A 23,379-nucleotide genomic window follows, 5' to 3' on the forward strand; every position below is an offset into this window, starting at 1 on the left:
GCTATAAACAAGTAGGGGTGTTAATAAATAACTGGAGAGCAGAGGCTTAAGTAGTGCTGAGACCAGGGGTCCTTTCCAAAATATTAACCCAACTCTAAGCACAGGTCCCACAGTGTCATTCCGAAACAATGTGAGTGACAGATGACGTGATGCTGATCAGCTGTCAGACTGACACAGAGAGAAAAATCCTTTAAAATCTAATTCATATAGGCTACGGACCTGAGTTATAATTATTCAGGCCATTTATTTCCTTGCGTTATTTATCTGCAAAATTATACACCACACCCTCTCTGTGTAAGAGTGTGTGTTAGTGATGACCCCCCCGGGTGAGCTTACTCAAAAAATATTGCAGATTTTGGGCAGGTGGGTCATAAAGTGACAGAGCAGGATTCAGAGTAATTTATTAATAATTATATATGCAACAACAATATTATGCCACCAACATCTCCTCTCTCTCCTCCACCTCCTCCTCTCTCTCCTCCACCTCCTCCTCTCCTCTCTCTCCTCTCTGTCACCCAGCAGCAGCTTCATCATCAGCTGCTGCGCTGAGTTATTCTGCATCTGAGCAGGAACATCTTTTCAAGTCCTACATATTTAGAGTCATTTCTCCTGTGGTAATGCCCAGTAGAAATATTTCCCTCTGCACATACGAAGGTCTAACAGCGTGTTTTAATATCAAGGAAGCGCCTCTGTGTCCAAACTGATTAGGCAATAATAAATATACACTAACATCACATAAACAAACCTCTGTTGGATATCAACTGTGCACACGAGATCATACTGGAGATGTAATCACATAAAAGATGGTGATAACTTGTTGTCTTCGTGCAGATGTACTGTGTAGACACACACAGCTTCAGTGTGTGCAGTTCGGTGGATTACTTCCAATAAAGGGTGGCCTGACCCTTGCATCATTTGTTGCCCTGACAAAAAATGCCTAAGTGACATAAGCTGCTGATTTGTGTGATGCCAGAACACTTAAAAATATCCCAAAACTTCTTTTTGGTTAGTTTTATCGCACACAGTTAAATGGCGCATTAAATCAGGCCTACATTTCATCATGTGATGGTGTTTTATGATATTATAGATCTCTTTAGTGACTCAGCAGAAAGCGCACTGAGAGAAAAAACTGTGAGAATAAGTAAGATGCGTGAGGAGGTGCAGCAAATATATGACACAACGCAAATGATTAATCTCCGTGACCCTCGGGGAGCTCCTTAGTCTCGCCACTCTATGAAGGACTTCCGTGTAGGATACTCTGGTGTATCCTCTCTCTGGGCTCCTCCAGAAGCCTCCTCTCTCTTCCATCCTCGCCTCCTCCAGGTGCATTTGTGTTGTTGGAAGATCCTTCAAGATGGCGGAGGGGCAACGATTCCCGGTTCACTGGTAGAAGAAGAAAGGGAAGACGCATTAATTGCTGCGTTGGAAAGCACCCTGTGTGGAATGGGCTTCTAGTTCCTTTCACACAAGTTGTTAGATAGATGGAAGATGGAAGATGGAAATTCAGTAAAATTGTTTAATTAACCTATTGAGACCTGTGCAAATTTACTGTATTTTATTCAAGAAAATGAAAAAACATTTTTATAAAATGAGAAAGTTATATATATATGTATATATATATATATTTGTCCTTCACTTTTTAAAAAATACTACTACATCTAGTAATCTCTTTTTTTTGCTTTTGCTTTTTTTTCTTTCTTGTTGACCATGCTGACAATACCATCTGCTTTGGTGCTCATGGTTTCAATAAAATTATCTGAATTGAAGAGAATCTTACCGATTATGATTTGTGTAGTATGTCCATATTAACAAAAGTTTAAACATATTGTATGTGTGATCTCAGCAGCTCATACATCCAAAGCACTTCTATTAAAATGTACCACATGGCAACTAGACTTGGCTTAAAATTGAGACGGGCCTTTATTTGTCACAATGTGTCACCACACCCGGCTAGTAAATGTGACTGGGCATCTAATTGGGACTAGACTTATATTTTAAGTTTTACTGTATTCCTGTGATCATACTACATTATTAGGTAAACAGAAAGTCCTCTTTCTAGTGTGACTTGTATCAATCTAAAATAATTTTTCAAGACATAAATTAAATGTGCCTTGCATCTAGCGCCTCAAACTCTTTTATGTGGATGTATTTTTTGCACCTCCGGTTCATTCTGTCGTTCTCCAACGTTCTTTGAATGGGTATAGTGTCAGCACTCAGCAGCGCTGCATCATGGCAGGGAAGCACCAGGTCATCGGAGAGCCAGAGATTTTTAGTCCTCATTTGCATTGCATTGACACATTTTGGCCTTTGTAAAAACAAAAAAGACATTCTTCAATAAATGTTCACTGTTTGCAGAATATGCAGATACCAGAACAAATACAACGGCACTTTGCAATTTAAATGTTAACTTATTATGCTGATTTGCCTCTGAATTCCTTGCAAAAACAAAAAGACAACTGCTAAATTTGACCTCTACTATCCCATATCCAGGTAATTATTTCACACAGACTGAATAGGCTTGCACTGTGTGTAGTTCAGTGTATAGTGCTTTTACCTGCATTACCCCTGCACAGAAATATGCATTATCTTAGCCTCTATTTTTGGCAAAAATAAGTTAATATATTTCTAGTCACTGAATCGTATCATATCACTCTATATGAGCCAATATTGGTCTTGTATCAAATCGCCAACCATGTAACATAGCATGCATCGTATCAATGTTAAAACATATCATTAGTTATAAAGGCTGTAGGATTTGGAGTTCGGACATGATAGAGGTTGGCAGGATTTACAGTCTGCAATTAATAACTGGTTTTGCAAATTGCTGCACTGCTTTTATTTACGTTTTACACAGATTGCCAACTATTTGGAAATCGGGGTTGTACATTAACTTAAGTAAAACAATCCTGCTTAACCTGCACTGGCATAGCACTTTTTGAGGCATGAACTGACAAAGACAATCTGTGCCTGTAGAAAGATTTCCATTATAGATTTGCATAAAATTTGAGTGATATTTTTCAAATGTTGAAAAGACACAACTGTGAGATGACTGTGTTTCCATTGAGTAATGTTCTGCGACTCATTGGCAGCTTTATTCCTATTGCAGCCACCACACTTGCCATCATTATTTCCAGTCAAAGGTGACGGTGGTATGTTATGGAGCCATAATGGAAAGGCAAGCCCCTTATACGTGGGAGCGGCCATGTATGAGGGAATCCTGGGAGAGTTATGTGATGCAATAACACCTCTTGTAGCACCTGCTGTATCATGAAAGAGCCAGTTCCTACTGACAAGCACATAACCATAGCATCATGTGACCTAGAAAAGCTAAAAAAGTGTTTTCATTGTAGTTTTTTTTTTTTAAATATAGCTTTTTCCAATCCCCAGAAATACCACCTCATGCCAGCGTAAAAACTTTTTGCGATAAATGGGAGTTTTTATTTTATATTCACAATTTCAATATGCACAATTTGAGGGTTAATGGAAACCTGCCTAGTGTGTGGAAGGCTTTGACCTCTTCAAAATTATGCTGAGTCTAGACTGAGTCACTGAATTGTTGTTTGATGATATCCTTATCCTTTAGTGTCAGCTGTCTTTTATCTCTCTCTTTTTTATCTTCTGCTGTCTCTCCAGACTCTGTCAGGCTGGTGGCTGGGACCAGTCTGTGTTCAGGCAGACTGGAGGTGAGGTCTAACCAGTCTACCCAGAGTTGGTCCTCGGTGTGTGAAGCTGACTTTGACCTGCAGGATGCTCAGGTGGTCTGCAGGGAGCTCGGCTGTGGGGCTCCTTCAGTCCTCCAGGGGACGCTCTATGGAGGAGCGGAGGCTCCAATGTGGATCAAAGAGTTCCAGTGTGAAGGCCATGAGTCTGCTCTCCTGAACTGTAGAAGCTCAGAGAGAAACACCTGCTCAGCTGGCAGAGCTGCTGGACTCACCTGCTCAGGTGGAAGAGGAGCTGCAGCTTTCATTTGCTTCACTTCTGTTCTGATGAAACTCACTTTATTCTTTTACTGACAACTCTCTGCTTTCTGTTCAGAGCCTGTCAGGTTGGTGGGAGGAGACAGTCGCTGTGCAGGAACACTGGAGGTGAATCGGGGAGAGTGGAGACCAGTGACTGACAACGAAATCAGTGAATGGAGCTGGAAAAAAGCAGCTTTTGCCTGCAGAGAGCTCAACTGTGGCTCTGTTGTTTCTGTAAAACTGAGAGGGGACTCAATAATACGGACAGTGGCAACCTGGGGCTCCTGGCTTTGGGACGGCATGGCTGAGTAAATTAGACTTTAAATCATTTCTTTTAAAGCATTTTGATAAACTCACCTTATGCGATGTATTTTTATTAGTGCCGAACAATAATTTTTCAAAACCATGATTAAACACTCAGTTTCAATAGTTCATCATAATGTAGTACTATAATTTCAGTCGACATTCTCATGCAACATTCTGGGAATGTTTTGTAAAAGAACATTCTATGATCTGTTACCTCTCAACATCACCAAAACATCCTCAGAAAGTTGCAGTTAAAACATTATATCTCTTAAATCTTAAAGGAATTTTATCTGAAATGTCTTTAAATCGTTTTTTGAAAACATTATTGCAACTTTTAGGTAAACTTAGCCAGTGCTGTGGGAGCGTTTCCTGCTAGCTGGGTTGACAGCTTTGGCAATGCAGTTTCCCACTGACATCAGTCTGATGAGCTGCAGCTGTGAGCTCAGCTCAGAGACTGTAGCAATTCCAAGACTGACAATCCCCAATATGCAGAAATATGCAAATATAATTGGCCAAAATAATACACTCATACTGCATGCAAAAAGCTGCTCTACTGAGACTAACATAAAGTGTGCATGTCTGTAAAGGGGAGACTCATGGGTACCCACAGAACCCATTTTCATTTAGATATCTTGAGGTCAGAGGTCAACGGACCCTTGTGAAATGGCCGAGCCAAGATGTACCCTAAACTTGGAGCACTATTAAGCCCTCCTCCTGAGAAACATGACATGGTTGGTATTGCTGGATTCCTCAGGTCATCTAGTTTCACATAATACCAGTATCATCACTTTTATCTTTAAAACTCGGCCCCATGCAGCCTCAGAAAAAATACATTTTTAAAAAATGTGTTACAACGAACATCATTTTCCTTGTGCTGCTTTCAGACATCTTTAATGATATTTAACTGTCTGAACCCTGAGCACATTGCAGTTTGTTTCAAAAATGTGAAAAATGGCAACAAACGAAAAAGGTTCGACAAAGTGGAAAAAAATAATTTTGAAAATTCTTTTTTAAAAGGCTAGGGGAAAATATCTAGAATATAAACTATATTTAAAATTATCATAATTTATTCATTATTACTTTATTTTATTTTCTTAAAGGCTAATTTTCAGGTATATTTCAAGCACTTTTTTACTAATATCTTGCTAATTTTCTGGGGTCATTTTTTTCATTCGTTGCTCATTGCTTTCTTTCCATGTTTTTGAAAGGTCAAGCCACAAGGGTTTCATCTGATTAATGCAATAACACTGACAGCCCAAATTTCTATAACCTTTGAAGTCTTTTCATTACTTTTAATCTTTTTAACTTGTATAAATTATCAAGATTCAAGTTTTTTTTTCTTGCTCTTGTCTTGCGTTCTGAGTGTCCTGCCTTTGCTTCGTCTGCTTTTAAAGGTGCTGTATGATCAAAGTTGTTCCTGTTATTCTCAAACAGACCTGTGTGGTGGATCAGGCCTAACTGTGTTCTGTCTGGATTTGCTCTGAGGGAGTGTGCAACATCAGATTCCTCTGTCAACATCTGGAATCTCATTTGCTCAGGTACGTCGTTCTATGACAGTAATGTTTCCATTATGTTGCTCCGTCTTGTTCTCATTCCAATGCCATTTAATACTAATACCGCTTTGGCATTGCTTTCGGCGTTTGATTCTAATGCCAAAAGCCAAGTTTTACAGCTGCACAATACACGCCGGCGGCATCAGCTGAGAACATCGCAGGCCTGTTATGATGGCCTCAGACAGCCACACAGCACCTGCTGTGGCTGCATGATACGCCACTGTATGGCTTCAGGTTGAAATCCTGCTGGTAAAAACAAAATATAAGGAACACAAGCATCCAAATAGGGCAGGTGGGAGGGGCGGGAGCCCAGCACGTTCTCATCCCAACTCATCACACAGTGCCGCTCTGTCACTGACCTTTTGTCTACTTATGACATTTAGCTATCCTTCTGTGACAGCTTTTTACTCTCCAAGAGGCCTTGTCCATGGTGTCAACAAATTCACATGGTGGAATGACACAGCCCATGAAAACCAATGCAGGCCATCACAACGGTTAAGATTAGGCAACAAAGTCACGGACGGTTAGATTTAGGCAAAAGAGGCACATGGTAAGGTGTAGGAAAAAAAACACACATCCACACAGGAGGCAAACTCTGGACTCAGTCAGTTATTTATGGGACCATTCTGTAAGTGCACTCACACACCTTATACCACGTGTTTACTGGCAGACATATTACCTAACGCTGTACTCACGCATTTCATGCAAATATGACCAGTTCCGTCCAGCCATGTTCTCAAGCGACACCACCCGTACCATTGCATGTAGATGCATCCGATGCCATCTAGCCATCTGCCAACATATACTAACAATGCAGGCTCTGTCTGACCGTGCTCTTCTCAGACATCCTCCAGCTGCATTCCATTTGGATGTGGAAGGTGGCTTTTGGTTAGGCACTGATGTATTTGACAAGTTCGGAGAGAGAACAGGTTTGTGTGTCCGGTGTTGGTCTGAATGTAATGGGAGTTTTTTACACCTTATCATGTGCCTCCTTCCACTAACCATCCATGGCAGCATGTGTGTTTGATGACGTCCCAGTGTTTGTTGTGTTTTTGTTGCCTAAGTATAAACTGCGTCATCCCACCTAGGCTTGTGTTGATGTCATGTTAGTAGCATCCCAGAATGCCAGCAGCAAGGCTAAGCGTAATATGTAGCACAGAAGTCCACTGCAGAGCTGCAACATGTGAGGACTTGGGATGAGAGCATGTCTCTCGATAGACTGCCGAGCTTCACCTGGAAGGACACACCTGGAGGAACCTGTCTGTCTGTCAGACCTGTGACATCACCTGCTTTTTCGGCATCCATTTTGTTGAGCATAGGATGACTATGACCTTTCATCCTCTCTCTGTGTTTAAAGACCTGCTGCTTCAGCCCAACATCTCTGTGTCCTCCTCCATGGACGGGGTCTCCGAGGCCCAGCAGCACGGGTTTCAGCTGTCCAGGGGCTCCACCTTTAACATCAGCTGCTCCATTCAGCCACAGTACCCAGGAGGCTCCTTCCACCTCAGCTTCACCTCCTCCAACTCAACACACAACTACACCCAGCCAGCTGTCAATCACTCTGCCAACTTCCCATTTCCTGCTGCAGAGCCCGCCCACCAAGGGACCTACAGCTGCATTTATCGTGTCAGTGTTTTCTCTCATAACTTCTCCTCTGACAGCCATCTACTCTCCGTCACCGTCTCATGTAAGATGACTGTTTACATGAAGGTTTGGAAAAGATGAAAATGATTAGCCATCCACAGTGTCTATTCTGTTAATCTGATGGGTAATCTTTGGTCTCAGTAGACATTATATAGTGACACAACAACAGTGGTATATCTACAGTTTTAACCCCAAATAATGACATATTCTGGTAATGTGATGTGATGTGATGTGATGCCATGTGGTGTGATGTTGACTGATGTGACAGGTTAAATGATATGATGGGATGTGATGGGATGTCGAGTGATATGATGTGAAATTCAGTGATGGTGAGTGTTGTGTTGTGTTGTGTTGTGTTGTGTTGTGTTGTGTTGTGTTGTGTTGTGTTGTGTTTTCTTTTGATGTGATGTGATGTGATGTGATGTGATGTGATGTTGAGTTGATGTGATGTGATGTTGAGTTGATGTGATGTGATGTGATGTGATGTGATGTCATGTCATGTCATGTCATGTCATGTCATGTCATGTCATGTCATGTCATGTCATGTCATGTGGTGTTATGTTGACTGAGGTGATATTATGTTAATTTATGTGATGTGATGTGATGTGATGTGATGTGATGTGATGTGATGTGATGTGATTTTGAGTGATGTGCTGTGATGTGATGTGATTTTGAGTGATGTGATATGAAGACTGTTAATGTGTTTCAGCACCAGATCCAACACCTTTTATAATCAGAGCAGTCGTCCTGCCACTGATTCTGCTGTTGGAGAATATTGTCCTCTACTTCTACTGTAAGGTACTAACACATGTCTGTTGTTTCGCCCACTGAGTAAAATGAAGCACTCAGTGTGTGTTTATTGAAGTTCAGAGAGATGCAGGAAATCTCATCAGTGTACTGTCATGTCTCTGCAGGCCAGGAGGAGGCAGAAGGTGGGCAGACGGGAGAACTCTGAGCTGGATTATTATAACCTGGGTATTTCTGCAGCTGCAGGGGAAGGAGCTCAGGGAGCTGAGTAACACCTCCGCAGAGCTCATCTCACATCCACATGGATTTTTATATGCATGTTCCCTTTAAACAATAAGGATGGAACTAGTTTAATTTATGATATAGTCCAGGCAGCCGGCGCAATTTGAAACCAGACACACACACCCCCAGACCGAGGAAAATGTTGGCCAAATAATGTTACATACTAAAGTTAAATAACTATAAAACATTGAAAACTGATCCTGTAAATTCTGTGCGACAATACCCACTGTGCAAATCAAATTTGGTGACATCTGAATAATTGAAATCAGAGACAATAGAATCACCTACAGTTGGCTCAGTCGATCTGGGTCACATCCAGAGCTCCTGAATAACAGCTGTTGCCATTTTTACAATCTGTTGGATTTAAAAAATGCAACCAGTGAATCAAAGTCATGTAGCGAGCAAACAAAGTACAACTTTTAAAGTCAGAGGATGTTTTGCACCAGTTCCATACTTATTTCATTAGAATCTTACATAATTTTATACTTCAGTAATTTACTGAATTGGTATAGAATGTTCCTATTTCACAAGCATTGTCCTCAAATTTGTAGTTAGCGAATTTACTCAATTTGTTATTGAAAGGTTTTGCTTATTTTTATAATTAAGAACTTTGCTGACACCACAAGAATTGTCCTTTATTTTGTACTGTAAAGATTGTCTTATTTCATATGACAAATGTCTTTGTCATTGACATTTATTTGCATTTTCTGTTGCAAACTTACTCACTTACCCACTCCTTACTACTTACTCACACAGACACTTCATTTATACTGACCTACTGACAGACGCACTCCATTGGATTGCACTATATGTATTGATTTGAATTGTATCATTTACTTAATTTACTTTATTAAAATCCGGGAGATGCATTGCCAGCATGATTTTAAGAGGTGGGGTGTTATGCCCCCTCCTATTGTCTTGGAGGCTGACATGATCAGTCTCATCAGGTAACTGGCTGACATGGGAGGCTCGCTAGCTTGGTTACGGTGACCTGGGCCTTCCCAGCTATAAAACCTGTCCCAGGTACTGCTCTCTTCCCCCAGCAGACATCCACCCTGCACTGTTGGTTTTAGTTTGATTGGTTTGTTCATTTTTGTATGTCTAGTTTAATAGATTTTAATAGTTTTACTAAATTTCTTGTGTGGACTCCCTCCTTGTCACATTCACTGAGCCAGTTTGTGAAAGTTTCTTGGATTTAATGATAGCGGTAAACAATTCTGTCTATACACAATACTGTTTATTTCACTAGCAAGGACCACACCTCAATAGGAAATCATTTTGACAATTTATTGACGTGAATGTAAATTTGGGATAAACAATGATGTTGAATTATTGTGGGATGGATGGTTGAGTCCGGTGTGGAGAAGCTTCTGTGGGAATCAGCTGTGGCTCCCGGGCACGACAGACACCTAAAAGCGTGCATTATATGAGAGAGGACAAAACCAATTTGAGATCTCTTAGGTCGGAATAGATGTAACGGTGTTAAGCGTGGGAGGACCATCTGCCCATGATCTGAATAAAGTGTTCCGGTATACCGCTGCGGGAATTCGAGGTGGCGGCTCCGATTCTGAAAGAATGTCCAGAGAAATGCATGGGGGAGATGCTTGACAATGACAGAACCTGACGGAAGTGTTGGTGGAACCAGAAGCGGGTAACCACCTGGCCGGATTCAGATGCAAACAGAGGGTCATCTTGGGATTTGCTTTGTGACGTCTGGAAATGTAAGTAGTTGGAGAGAATAAGGAAGGGTTTATAGCTGATTGAATGTTGAAGTAGAAGACGGGAGTGGGTTTTCTAGATTGGTTGGTTTTGGTTCTTTTCAAATAATAAACTATGGTGTTGTTGGAGAAAAAAGAAAGGTCCAAAAGGCAGGCATGCCGACGTGGATCATATCGAAGGGTCGAAGCAGTGAATTCTGAGCATCTGAGGAAACAGAAGAAGGTGAGAATGAACATTGCCTCTAGAGTTTGGTTGACGTGAGGTAAGCTATATCCGTAGCGGATGGTGTGGATGCAGCGTGACAGCAGATCTGTGGTTAATGGAAGTCTACGAGGATTTTGAACTGGTTCTTGGCATGAGGCCTCTGAGCAGTGAGGTGATCTGGGGGTGACCATGAGCTGGGCCAGGACTATGGGTTAGGAGTTTAGAGATAAACGAAATGCCGCTGAGGTAGACTTTGATTGTCTGGGTTTTAATTCCCAAGACAGAATGGGCGTGGATGATAAAGCAGGTTATGGTGATGAGATCAAATGAAGGAAAAGTTATGTTATGCATGTTGTGAAAGTTGTGGAAACAATGCCAAGCAGACCAATATGAAAAGAGAGTTGCAGGGGACAGGCTATTAATGATGGTGTTCTGAGATTCCAAGGTCAGGGGCATGAAAGCTGGGTTTAGATGTTGAAAGTCAAGGCCGAATATGGGGGAACCGGAGTCAGGTGTGCGTCTGCATGAGGAGCCAAGCTTCTGAACTTCTGAAAAGAGAAATGAGACAGTGAGTCAGCTATGGCATTGAAGTGGCCCAGGACATGAGCTGCACGGAGGATGTACTGGTGATTGAAAGAGTGCCAGATTAACAGACGCAAGAAGGGCATGATAGATGGGGAGTTGGAGCGACCTTTATGATATCAACTACTGCAAGATTTTCTGAGTAGATGAGGACAGATTTGCGACTCCATTCATGGCCCCATAACATGGCGGCAACAATGATGGGGTAGATCTCAAAGAGAGCAGATGAAGTGACCTGGCAGTCTCCTTCCAACTCTGGAGGCCATTTGTCCACGAACCATCTTCCGTCATAAACCCCCCCAAAACTGGCAGATGGAGTCACGTCAGTGAACAGTGATGTCCTGAGGATGAGACAGGTGATCCTCGTAAAAGAAGGAGATTCCATTCCAATTGCCAAGGAGATAGAGACAGAACCGGAGCTCGGCGCAGCTCGGCACGTCGAGAGAGATGGAGGTCATGAGCGACAGGACAGAAGAAGCGACAGACAACAGGTGAGAAAGGAAGGCCTGCCCCTGGGGAACAATGCGGAGAGCAAAATTGAGGTGGCCCAGGAGGGGAAGGAGCTAATGTTTGGTACGATGCGGGACAAGGAGAAAATTTGAGATCAAAAGGCATATGCGGTTAAGCCTCTCAGCTGGAAGCGAGGCTTTGAACACCACTACAAAACGGCAAACACACTATATAGTGCACTACATGCATGATAGGGGACATTTCGAACACAACTAAAGTCATTCTCTGTACTGTTGGCAGTGCACAGTAGCTGATGACAATCAAATCTTTCTGTAAGTGCACTATCATAAATATCCATATCAAATATGATGTTACCACTAAAAAAGAAAATGATATAAAGTCGTTGGCAAAACAGTTTTGTATTAATGTTAACAGTGGTGAAAGCACATTTCCTCAAGTACTGTTGCCTATTTAAGTACAATTATTTGAGGTACTTGTTCTTGAGCATTTCAGTTTTCTGCCATTTCGTACTTCTCTCCACTACATCTCCAAGGAAAATATTCTACTTTTTACTCCACTAGATTTATGTGACAACTTACCAGTTACTTACGTCAAATTCAGATTATTTATGTTATTACTACCCAGCAGCAAAAGTCCTTAAAATGAGCTCCACCTTTTGTCTACCAGCTGCAACATTAAAATAAAGAACACAAGACACAGCGGTCATGTCTTCACAAGTGTGAATATATGTCAACATATTAACTTTTGGTCAACTGGGGTTTCAGTTTATTTTAACCCTTTGAAACCTGGATCGTCATAACTTTTCCTGTGCTGCGTCTATGCACCATTCATTAGCATTTAAACCTATGAGCCCTGAGCAAACTGGTTTAATTTCTTTGAAATACATGGGGAAAACGCAGTTAGCAATTTGGCAAGAAAAGTCCTTCAATCTGTACAAAATGAGTAATTTGGAAATTTGTAGGTAAGAAAATTGTAACATTTCTTTATTTCATGTCATACAGTGGTGTCTATGAAAAGAAATGGCATAAATTTGAAACTCTACTTTCTACAAAAGCATATGTTGTTTTTGAATAAGATGTTTATGTGAAACTTTCTGTAAATAAAACAGTCTTATTATTTTGCTCTGCTGGCAAAATAATACTCATGACAGCTAAGCTCAAGAATGCTGGGAGTTCTAGTTTCAGATCTAGCTTAGATGCATCAAACTAAAACTAATGCAGTCTAATACAACAGCCATGAAATCAGTCCTACCTTGTTGAAGGCAATAATGCTTATTTATAATATTAATCATGATATTAACTGTGAAAAAATACTGAGAGTTCTTAGGTTGCATTTATTGGGAGACAATTTCAGGAGAAAACAACAACCTTAAGATACATTATGGCTTTTAATTTACTCGACAACGCCATTTTATGTGCCTGAAAACCAGAGTCCAGAGTGCAAACTTTTGAGAACACCACCATTTGTGTTGTCATGAAAACTGACAATATGGTGTTTCCTCTGACAAAGGGGACCTTTTGCATGTGCACATTACAGTCTCAGTCAATCGCCAACTGCGAGTAGGTGGACAACAACAACAACGGTGGACTCCCGAGTGCTGTTTGTGCTGCTCATCCTCCTTAATTTAACAGTGCTACTCCAGCAAAGTAAAGATTTACTACACCATCACTTTGATGCATTAGTCTTTGTATGTTTATGTTTTTGCTTATCACAAAATCACACCACCAACTACTGGCTTGGCATGTATACTATTAGTATACTATTTTATATATTAGTATTAGTATTTTGTTGATCCCTGTGCACAGCATTTGTTTTCAAAACATTGTTTTCAAAATGTTGTTTTCAAAACGTTGTTGTCTAAATGCAGATTTTTTTCAGAAAACGATACTGTTTTCTGTGGACTGTTTCCATGTAAACATGGCCTTAGACAAAAGTTCAATTTGAGTTTACAAGCAGCTGATTAAAGATGACTTCAAAGTATCTCACCTTATACATTGTCACATCACACATCTTTAAAGTCATGTTTTTTTTTTTCATCTGTCAATAATCAGTTACATTCAGTGCAAATTTTGCTTTTCAAACTCTTTATTCTTTTTGACAAGCTCTCTCAGCATGCTCACTGATTTTCAGGCATCATTTCTCTCCACATAAATATTTTCTGTGGAACAATAGGGACATTCTTTTTTAAAAGAAAACGCTGTTCTCTCAGACTTGGTTTGAAAATAACACACTTATCTTTATGACAGAAGTCACAGAAGGATCATTAGGGCCTCATTGATTATGAGGAGTTGTTAAAAGAGTTCTCTGTGGTTGCTAAGGCCATTCCTACAGGTGTTTTAGTCTTATTTAGAGGAATGTTATTTTTGCCGACATTTAGGGTTCTGCATGCACAAACGGATCAGGAAGGCAGCACAGATCAGGTACTTCGGTACCTGTATTGTTTTGAAGCCTTGGGTTCATTATTCTAGCTGTTGCCATCTTGGTTCTTTGGATCCAGAAACAACCATATTTGGACGAGAGGGCGGAGCTGTGGAGGAGCGAGGGGTGGATCTAACTCACAGACTGCAGCATATATCACAAACGCCTTGCAGACAGCCTGTCACTCAAGCGGACCTTTACATAAATATGCATAGATTTGGGCCTCATTTAAACGTAAAGGGTGAGTTACAAAAACAAGAAAGAAAGTCTGCTGTAAAGTTGGGGCTCTTTGTAATGGGGGTTGACTACTTGAGCCAGCCTCAAGTGGACATTGGATGAACTGCAGTTTTTGGCACTTTTGCTTGGCTTCATTTTTTCAGCCTCATTTTTTCTGTTATTTACATATTTGAAATAAAATGCTCTTTGCACCACAGTGATTTAGTCTATAGTCATGTAGGCAATAAGATGCACATGTATGACACTTGACCAATTTACTTTCACTTTAAAATGCACTCAGTCTTACTCCCATGAGAAAACAGCCTTTGGATTCAGTAGATCGCAGACCACATGCACCTAAAATCAGCAGTAACTGACTTCAAGTCAGTATTTTCACCCTGTTTCTGACTCCTCTTGACTGCAATCAATTTCAGCTTTGTCCACTGAGTCTTTCTGCTCTGTTTGGGGTGGCATTAGCAAATCAGGGGCGAGATATTTCAATCCACCATCACCACCAAAAACAGGAACAAATGAGGGCATCATGGGAGAGGTGAAATAGTCCCGGCTGTGGACGCTTGGATAGGCTCTGAAATCCAGTCTGGACTGCACTGGTGGGACGAGGAATGGGGCTGATGCTGCAGAGAAGCTGGAGTAGGGATAAAACAGAAAGCCTCCAAAGTGTGAGAGGCTCACCAGCTCCTGTTAACAAGAGAAAAACACACACAACACATTATCGGCTTTTTATTCATGAATAACAGTATCCAGGTTTCCATGACAGGTTTGTGCAAAACTCAATACTTTCAAAATGCTGATAAAACACAATCCCAAGATGACTGCGTTGAGTGATGTTCTGCAACTTCTGCTCTGGTAATAACATTCTAAGAAGCATGGTGATGGATGTTCAAAACATTAGCAGCTTTATTTCTATGGCAGCCACCACACTAGACGTCATTATTTCCAACCCAAGGCCATGTAGGCGTGTTATGGAGCCATAGGAGAGGCGAGCCCCTTATACGTGGGAGAAGCCACGCATGAGGGATTTCTGGGAGCTGATTTCACAGAGGAATTGTGGATTCAAAACTTCCAGATGATCCGCTCAACTTTTGAAGAGTTGTGTGATGCAATAACATGTCTTGTAGCCAAAGTTTGGAATGCAATGTGACATGAATCAACATATTTTTGTAGTGTTTTCTGTGTCTCTGGGAGCCTCTTCAAAACCTGCTGTACTTCAGCTATCCGCTGACATCAATGGCACACTGACAACTATAAGCTATTTCGGCTTATGTTTCTAGTCTCCGCCTCTGGGCATCCAGGGGCCATGCTTTAGATGCACCCAAAAACAGCTCAACTCAAAAACAACTTTTACAGCATTCTGGATAACAGAGACCAGAGATTGTGCATGTGTGCTTGTTACTATAAGTGTAAGTTTCGTTCCACACTTTGACTACTGGACAAATATTCGATTATTGGCTGAGAACGTTATTTTGCTCCCGTCTCCGTTATGACTGAGAGCTGCTGCTCGCCGTCAGCTGAGTGACAGTAGGGAAATGCAGTCCATGGAGCATTTCACATATTGACAGTTTTTGAGCTAGCTGTGGCTGGTTGGAAACTTAATGGAGACCTTCTTCAGGATTGCAAAGATAAACTGCAAAACAGGATTGCAAAGATAAACCTACACACTCTGAGCAGGTTTGGGGAGTATTTGTGGGTTCAGCATCAGGAGCTCAGACGCAATGCATCTGTATATATGTAGGACTGTAAAAAGGGCTGTGCAAGAAGAAAAAAATCCAATTCTCTTTAAGTACAGTACACACAAGAATCTGCTATGTCAGTTGACTGTGTTTACATCCATCTCAGTGATCTGGGGGAAGATGTCAAAAATGACAACTAGAAGGGAACCCCGGAGTATAACGAGCTCCTCAGAGTTAGACCTCTCAATAACAACATCCAGACCACCTGCCAGGCTCATAACCATCCAGGGAAGAAACAAGCAGTGGATGAAAGGATGGTAGCAACCAAGGCAAGACACTGGCATGACTCAGTATATGAAGGACAAGCCTCTAAAATTTTACATCAAGCTACTTGTGTTGGGTGAGTCAAACAGTGGCTACATTGTAAATTTTAACATTTGTAGTGGAGAGTCACAGCATCCCAGTTATCATGGACTGTCTTATGATACTGTGATGGATCTTGTCCAACCAACATATCCAGGGACATCCTGTATACAAAGATCCAGAGACACAGGGTGCTTTCGAACATGGCAATTTATGCGTCCTCCCTTCCTTCCTCCACCGGTTACCCAGAAATCGTTTCCCCTCCACCATTTTGAAGGATCTTCCAACAACACAAATGCACTTGGAGAAGGCGAAGATGGAAGAGAGGGGATACATTGGTGTATCCAACACGGAAGTCTTTCATCGAGTGGCAAGACTACGGAGCTCCCCGAGGGTCACAGAGATTCCTCATTTGCATGTGTTATATATTTGCTGCACCTCCTCACGCATCTTATTTATTCTCACAGTTTTTTCTCTCAGTGCGCATTCTGCTGAGTCACTAAAGAGATCTATAATATCATAGAACACCATCACATGATGAAATGTAGGCCTGATTTAATGCGCTGTTAAACTGTGTGTGATAAAACTAACAGAAAAGAAGTTTTTGGATATTTTCAAGTGTTTTGGCATCACACAAATCAGCAGCTTATGTCACTTAGGCATTTTTTGTCAGGGCAATAAATGATGCAAGGGTCAGGCCGCCCTTTATTGGAAGTAATCCACCGGCAGACCTGTTCACGTGCATTAATCAATGACCTGAACCCGAACTGCACACACTGAAGCTGTGTGTGTCTACACAGTACATCTGCACGAAGACAACAATTTATCACCATCTTTTATGTGATTACATCTCCAGTATGATCTCGTGTGCACAGCTGATATCCAACAGAGGTTTGTTTATGTGATGTTGGTGTATATTTAATATTGCCTATTCAGTGTGGACACAGAGGCGCTTCCTTGATATTAAAACATGTTGTTAGACCTTCGTATGTGTAGAGGGAAATATTTCCACTGGACATTATGACCGGAGAAATTAATCTAAATATGTAGGACTTGAAAAGATGTTCCTGCTCAGATGCAGAATAACGCAGCGCAGCAGCTGATGATGAAGTTCACCTGTGAGTGGGGGGTGTGTGGGGGGTGTCATCACTAACACACACTCTTACATAGAGAGGCTGTGTGGTGTATAACTGTAAGGGAATAAATGGTTTAAATAACTATAACTCTGATCTCTATATGAATTAGATTTGAAAGGATTCTTCTCTCCCTGTCAGTCTGACAGCTGATCAGCTGATCATCACGTCATCCATGACCGACGTCGCTTTGGACAGACGCTGTGGGACCGAGGAATCCCCAATTCACAGCTTCCCCTACTCTCTCCTCGCATCTCCTCCTCGACTCCTCTGCCCGCATCCTCTGTGGGAGGGACTACGACACAACGAGAGGAGCTTGGATGCTTGTAGTTGGGTTATCATGTTGGAAAGCACCCACAGACTGTACATAAAGATAGACAATATGACAGCTCCCCCAAATTGTAACTTTTCAATCTGGATTGCCCCCTGGTGTCTGTCTGCAGTACAGGTCATAAAGCCCAGCCCTCCATGTTAGTGAATGGACAGAGGCCAAATTAAAAACTTAAAGTACAAACCAAATACATTTTGTTTTGGGCTCTGTTTTAAAAAGTTATTCAGTTCCACTAAAAAGGAATTTTGCGCAAAGATTGATAACTGTGACAGCCAATCTATGGGCTTGCATTTAATAGGGCTACTTGCAATTGGTTGGACGGGTGTTTTGGCAACAACAAATGCCTACATTCTGTACTGTGACATCAGCAACACTAAGCAGGTACAGCACTCATGTCATAAAGACTTCATGGTGGAACTGGTGTCTCAGCTTTGTGGAGTGGACTGAAGAGGAGCTCCCATCAACAGGTGCACCGACCATGTGTCTGTTGCCTCTGCCATCCCAACAGATGCCAGACAGAAGGCCACCTGCCAACACTGCCAGCAAGTGGACAGGAAAGGAAACCTTACTCCTGAGAAGTGCAGGCCTGTGATGTAGCCCTCTAAGTGTTGACAGAAACGGTTTTGAACAGTGGCATTGATTTTTAAAAAAATGCATTGGCTATATCTGCTCCTACTGTAAATAATATTATACAGTTTTATTTTATATGAATTTTACTTTTTACTACTTTAGCACTTTACTTTATAGCACTAGGAATCTCTTAAGTAGCGTGCTCTGTAGCTTTTTGTTTTGAATTTGTACATAAAATCTTTGAAGAATTTTATAGGTAAAGAGAAAAAAACCCACCCATGGTTAAACCTGCTTTTTGGTGTAAATAGTTGGATTTAATTCGACTTTATCTCAGTTTTACCTTTTACATGTTATAGGTTCACTATTTAGGAACACTTCACTATACTACTTCTACTCCTATATAAATGTGTAGATAAAATGTCATTAAGAATTATATAGCTAAAGAGAGAGAAAAAAACGCCCATTATCACACCTGCTCTTTGTTGCAAGTTATCGTATATCGTTTGATTTTATAATAATTCTGTCTTTGTAAGTTCATTTTGGTACCCGTTCTTACATTTTCAAGTTTTAAAATGCTTCACTGAGCATATTTGTGTTTTTTTATAGTAAAAAGAAATCATTACTTTCTGAATCTAATTTTATGGGGGGGGCAGAGGTTGTCTCCTCGCTCCAGAAGCTGTGGGTTCGATACTGGCCTCAGCCTTTTGCTGCATGTTGCCCCCTTTTTCTCTCCCCCTTTCACACTTGTGCTGCCCTGTTAAATACAGCCTGAAAAGCCCGAAAATATAATCTTTAAAAAATGCCAATATTCAGAATCTTTTTTTTCCAGCCCATCACCACCTTTTTTAAGTGGCATATGAAGGCAAAATTAGCCCAAGATGTTGAGTGCATTTTACTGCTAGCTATACTGGATTTTGAATCGGGACTTTTAATTGGTGTATTAAAGTAAGTGGTATTGCTTCTTTTACATATTATCTAAATTCTTCTTCCACCACTGGTTTCAACCACTTTACTAAGTAAAGATGACGTGTAAAAATGATGCAGTCTGTGTGTTTAAACAAGAGTTGCACTGGCTGTCTGTGTAGACGTACCGGAAACCCTGGAGCTCCTGGAGTCCTGAGCGGTGCTGCCAGTCCACATGGTGCTGGTCTGTCCGTGGCGGCACAGCTGTTCCAGGTGTTCACCTGATCAGAGTGGAGAAGACTGTTGGAGATACTCGGATCCCGCAGATGTCTGATGAATTCCGCTGGATAAACAAAGTTGTGTGCAAAACCGCTACACAGTCTGCCCAGTTGTTCCTTCTCTGAGTCTCGTGGCTCAAGTCGACCCGCTTCATCAGCTAACACACTGATGACATGGCTTTGTCTGGGGTTCGTTTCTCTCTGTGCCCCAGCTGGAGTCTGTACTGTCCTCTCTGCGATGGAAACCTTCGGCTCAGTTTTTGTTTCACAAACCTCTGGTCCTGGATTATCCTCAACATTGTTGTCACTCTCATAATCATCTTGAAAAAAAAACATACATGGGAAAATAAGTTTTGTGTTTGTGTTTGAAGACTCGCCAAATGTGACTGACAGAATTAGCATCACACAGGCTAAGGCACCTTTTCCATACCTGACGATTTGGAGTTATCTGAACATTGTGCAAATGAATCTTTTTCAGCTTCGGATTTCATGTCAGTCATCCGCATCTCCTTTGACTTCTGTGAGGAATGTTGTAGTTTCCTGATATAACAAAAATGGAAAAGATTTAGAATAGAAAACACTCAAAAACTGCTTAAAACTGATTCAGATCAGTATTTTCTGTTTATGAGAAACCCATATATGCAAGCTGAAGTCCTGAACGAAAGGAGGGTGAAGGGTCAGCGGACTAAATTAACTAATTTAACAAGTTTGTGTGTGTGTGTGTGTGTGTGTGTGTGTGTGTGTGTGCATGCATGCGTACACATGTGTGTTGTAGAAAGCTCTCTCTCAGTAACATAACTTTTCTTTAAGATAAACAAATATTCACACCTTTGAACCTTTGAGCAAATTCAATTCTATTGCTTTCAAAAACATTACAAAAAAGGCAATGAGCAATTTGACAAGAAATGTCCTGCAAATTGCAAGAAATTTGCAGATTTAGAAAATGATTCATAAAGCACTAGGTGAAATGTCTAGGGAATAAAGGAAAAACAGTAGGCAAAACTATATTTATTATAATCATAATTATATATTTAAAATTATATTACAAAATGATTCTAAATTTTGACCTCCTTTCTTGGTCATTTCCTTGTTTATTTGTTTTTTATTTATTATTTATTTATATATTTATTTCATTTGCTATTTTTCAGGGGGTTTTCTTGTACTTCTTTACTCGTCTCTAATTTTTAGTCATTTCTTCAATGAGCAACATTGCCTTCTCATGTTTTTGAAAGAATTCAAGAAAAAATTGCTCAGGTTTCAGAGGGTTATTATCACACACAATAACTATAAAAAAAACAAAGAAACGCATAGAAAGGGGCCTTTGTGCATAATGTGCAGCTTACTTTTACTCAAGTATATTTTGCATGACTGTACTCTTGTACTTTGACCTCAACTGAACAGAGGCAGAGGCAAATAGACATGTAATATATGTTATTTTTACCATTATCGCTGTGCATCTCTCCCCCTCTCCCTTCCTCTCTCTCTCTCTCTCTCTCTTTCTCTCTCTCTTTCTCTTTCCTTTATGTCATTATTGTAATTTAATTGTTATTTATGACATCTATTGCACGTCTGTCTGTCCTGGGAGAATGACCCCTCCTCAGTCGTGAGCTTTTCCTTCGGCAATGTGAGGGTCTAAGGGCAGAGGGATGTCGTATGCTGTAAGGCCCTCTGAGACAAACTCTGATTTGTGATAATGGGTTTTATAAATAAAGTTGACTTGACCTGACTTAATAGAATATTTTTACAAGCCACTTTTTGCTTCTTTGCTTTTTGCTTAAAGGCTCTGAATCTTTAATGCAGCATCCACATGTGTTGCTCAGAACACATGGACAGTTATTCAGAATAAATACACAAAGTAAGCCTGCCTTCTGCAAACTATTGACTGAATGAATGAATGAATAACTTGCCTTTTTTCTCTTCTTCCGTTGCCCGTGTCTCTGAATCCCTTCGCAAAAGGATTGTTGTCTATTTTCAGCTGCGTTATCTGAAAAGAAAAATGTCCATGAGAGCAGCACCGAGCCTGCAGCTTTTATGTCACCTGGTTGATTATCACTGTGACAAATGTTGCTGTAAAACATTACAGCAACATTTGCAACATATTACACTAAACAAGCAGTAGTAGTTGCCAGCATCCTACTTTGATTTTACCAGCACACCACTGAATATACTTCAGCAGTATATTACCATTAAATTTATTTAACTATTCTGCAGTGGAAATGTATTATTATTATATTATTATTATTATTATTATTATTATTATTATTATTATTATTATTATTATTATATTTTATTATCTATTAGGTCTATTCTGGTCAAATGAAAAATACAGCATAATGTTGTTAAATCATACAGCAGCTACAGTTTATGTTAACTTTTGTTTAGCTCCAAACAGCGTCGGATCTGTGTTTCACTGTTCTGTTTTTTTTTTTAATTAGTACATTACTGTACTGTACTAATTTACAGAATTTGGCTATATTTGTACAGCAATTCTTTATGTTAACTTAAACACACTTAACCCTTTGAAACATGGGCAAATTGGCTTTTCGTTTTTTTGGGGGGGGGTTGTTTTTTTTAAGAAAACATGGGAAGAAGGAAATGAGCAACTTAACAAGAAATGACACAGAAATTAGTGAGAAAAAAAGTGCAAGAAAATGAAGATTAGCAAAAACACAAACAACCAAACAAATGGGAAAGATGAAAAACAATAACTAAAAAGAAAAATAAGGAAATTACCTGTAAAAAATTTTTTAATGTACTAATTTCTTGCAATTTGCTCATTACTGTATTTCCCTCTCATGTTTTTGAAAGAAATCAAATCAGTGTGCTCAGGGTTAAAAGGGTTAAATACTTCTGAAAGGCACCACAAGAAAAGTGATGTTGATCCAGATTTCAAAGGGTCAAATATACTTACATGTTCAAATATTAAAATGCAGCTTAATATATAAAATATACCAAATATGAAAATCTTAATTGTAAATGATATTAGCATAATATTCTTTTGGACACTGAGCGTATGTTTGTATTACAATGATAATAATATATATTTTTTTTAATTCCTCTTACCTTATCATTTTGGTACGCTGTCACTGCGATGAACTCTGTCTCACTGAAGACGTAAGTCCAAAAGGTACCGTAGGGCAATTTCAGGATGTCATTGGCCTTCACTATATGAAACCGTGGTTGGTATTTGTGCATTGAGTTGAGAATTGTCTGCAAAAAATTATTCAAAAAAACTAAACAATATAATGTTTAAATCATCTTTTGGGAAAATAACATCATTTGTCTTGTTAAATGAATTAAACAGTTATGGCAAGGATAAAAGCAGGAACTAGAAAAATTAAATCAGCATGACAGTGAATCTATTTCAAATCACCGCAAAAGCAATCAGCATTCTCGTGTTGTGCATCTTAAACAGATTTTTAGGTAACACTTTATAATAAGGCTACAAATAATATACTTCAGTAATCGCTTATCAATTATTGATGCTTATAATGATTTAATACATGTATTAATGTATTTAGCTGTACTCACTTAATTTAGTGAAGTTTAAAATGGCAAGTGATATGACCTTGCTCTTTCTAAGTGTTACAGCTTTTGTAAAACAACTTAGTCTGACTTGCCAATGATCTGTGAGTTCTGTTCTATAAATATATTATCTATTATTATAAATAATAAAAAACAAATGAATAAATAAACACTGAGAAGGGCGTAAAATGCGCCAAACCATCCCTATTAAGGTTAAAATTATGTTACAGAAAAAAACATAACAAACCAACAAACAACAAAATATGCAAAATAAATAGTTTCTTCAGCACTTTTTAGGTAATTTTTGTGTTTGCTTGGGGTTTTTTTGGCTTGCTTTCAGGTAACTTTCCTCCATCCATCCATCCATCCATCCAGGTTTTAAAGGGGTAAGTGTATAATTTCTATTACTATTACTATCATTATTATTATTATTAGGAGCTGATATTAAAAATCTAAACTTACAAATCCATGCTTGTCGGAAATG

The 23,379-nt window shown here is 39.9% G+C and overlaps 1 protein-coding gene across 1 annotated transcript in view; it reads left to right on the plus strand.

The window, feature by feature from the left end:
• The window catches only part of LOC121961720 (deleted in malignant brain tumors 1 protein-like), an 18,472-nt gene extending 8,933 nt beyond the window's left edge, over positions 1-9,539 (plus strand). Inside the window, exons 6-11 of the mRNA XM_042511780.1 lie at positions 3,634-3,942; positions 4,036-4,262; positions 5,677-5,803; positions 7,176-7,505; positions 8,172-8,260; positions 8,377-9,539. Of these exons, the coding sequence (XP_042367714.1) occupies positions 3,634-3,942; positions 4,036-4,262; positions 5,677-5,803; positions 7,176-7,505; positions 8,172-8,260; positions 8,377-8,481 (1,187 nt within the window). The 3' untranslated portion in view covers positions 8,482-9,539. The remainder of the gene's footprint in view (positions 1-3,633; positions 3,943-4,035; positions 4,263-5,676; positions 5,804-7,175; positions 7,506-8,171; positions 8,261-8,376) is intronic.
• Positions 9,540-23,379: the final 13,840 nt, after the last annotated feature.

The sequence above is a fragment of the Plectropomus leopardus genome, chromosome 22 (genome assembly GCF_008729295.1).
Source record: "Plectropomus leopardus isolate mb chromosome 22, YSFRI_Pleo_2.0, whole genome shotgun sequence".
NCBI lineage: Eukaryota > Metazoa > Chordata > Actinopteri > Perciformes > Serranidae > Plectropomus > Plectropomus leopardus.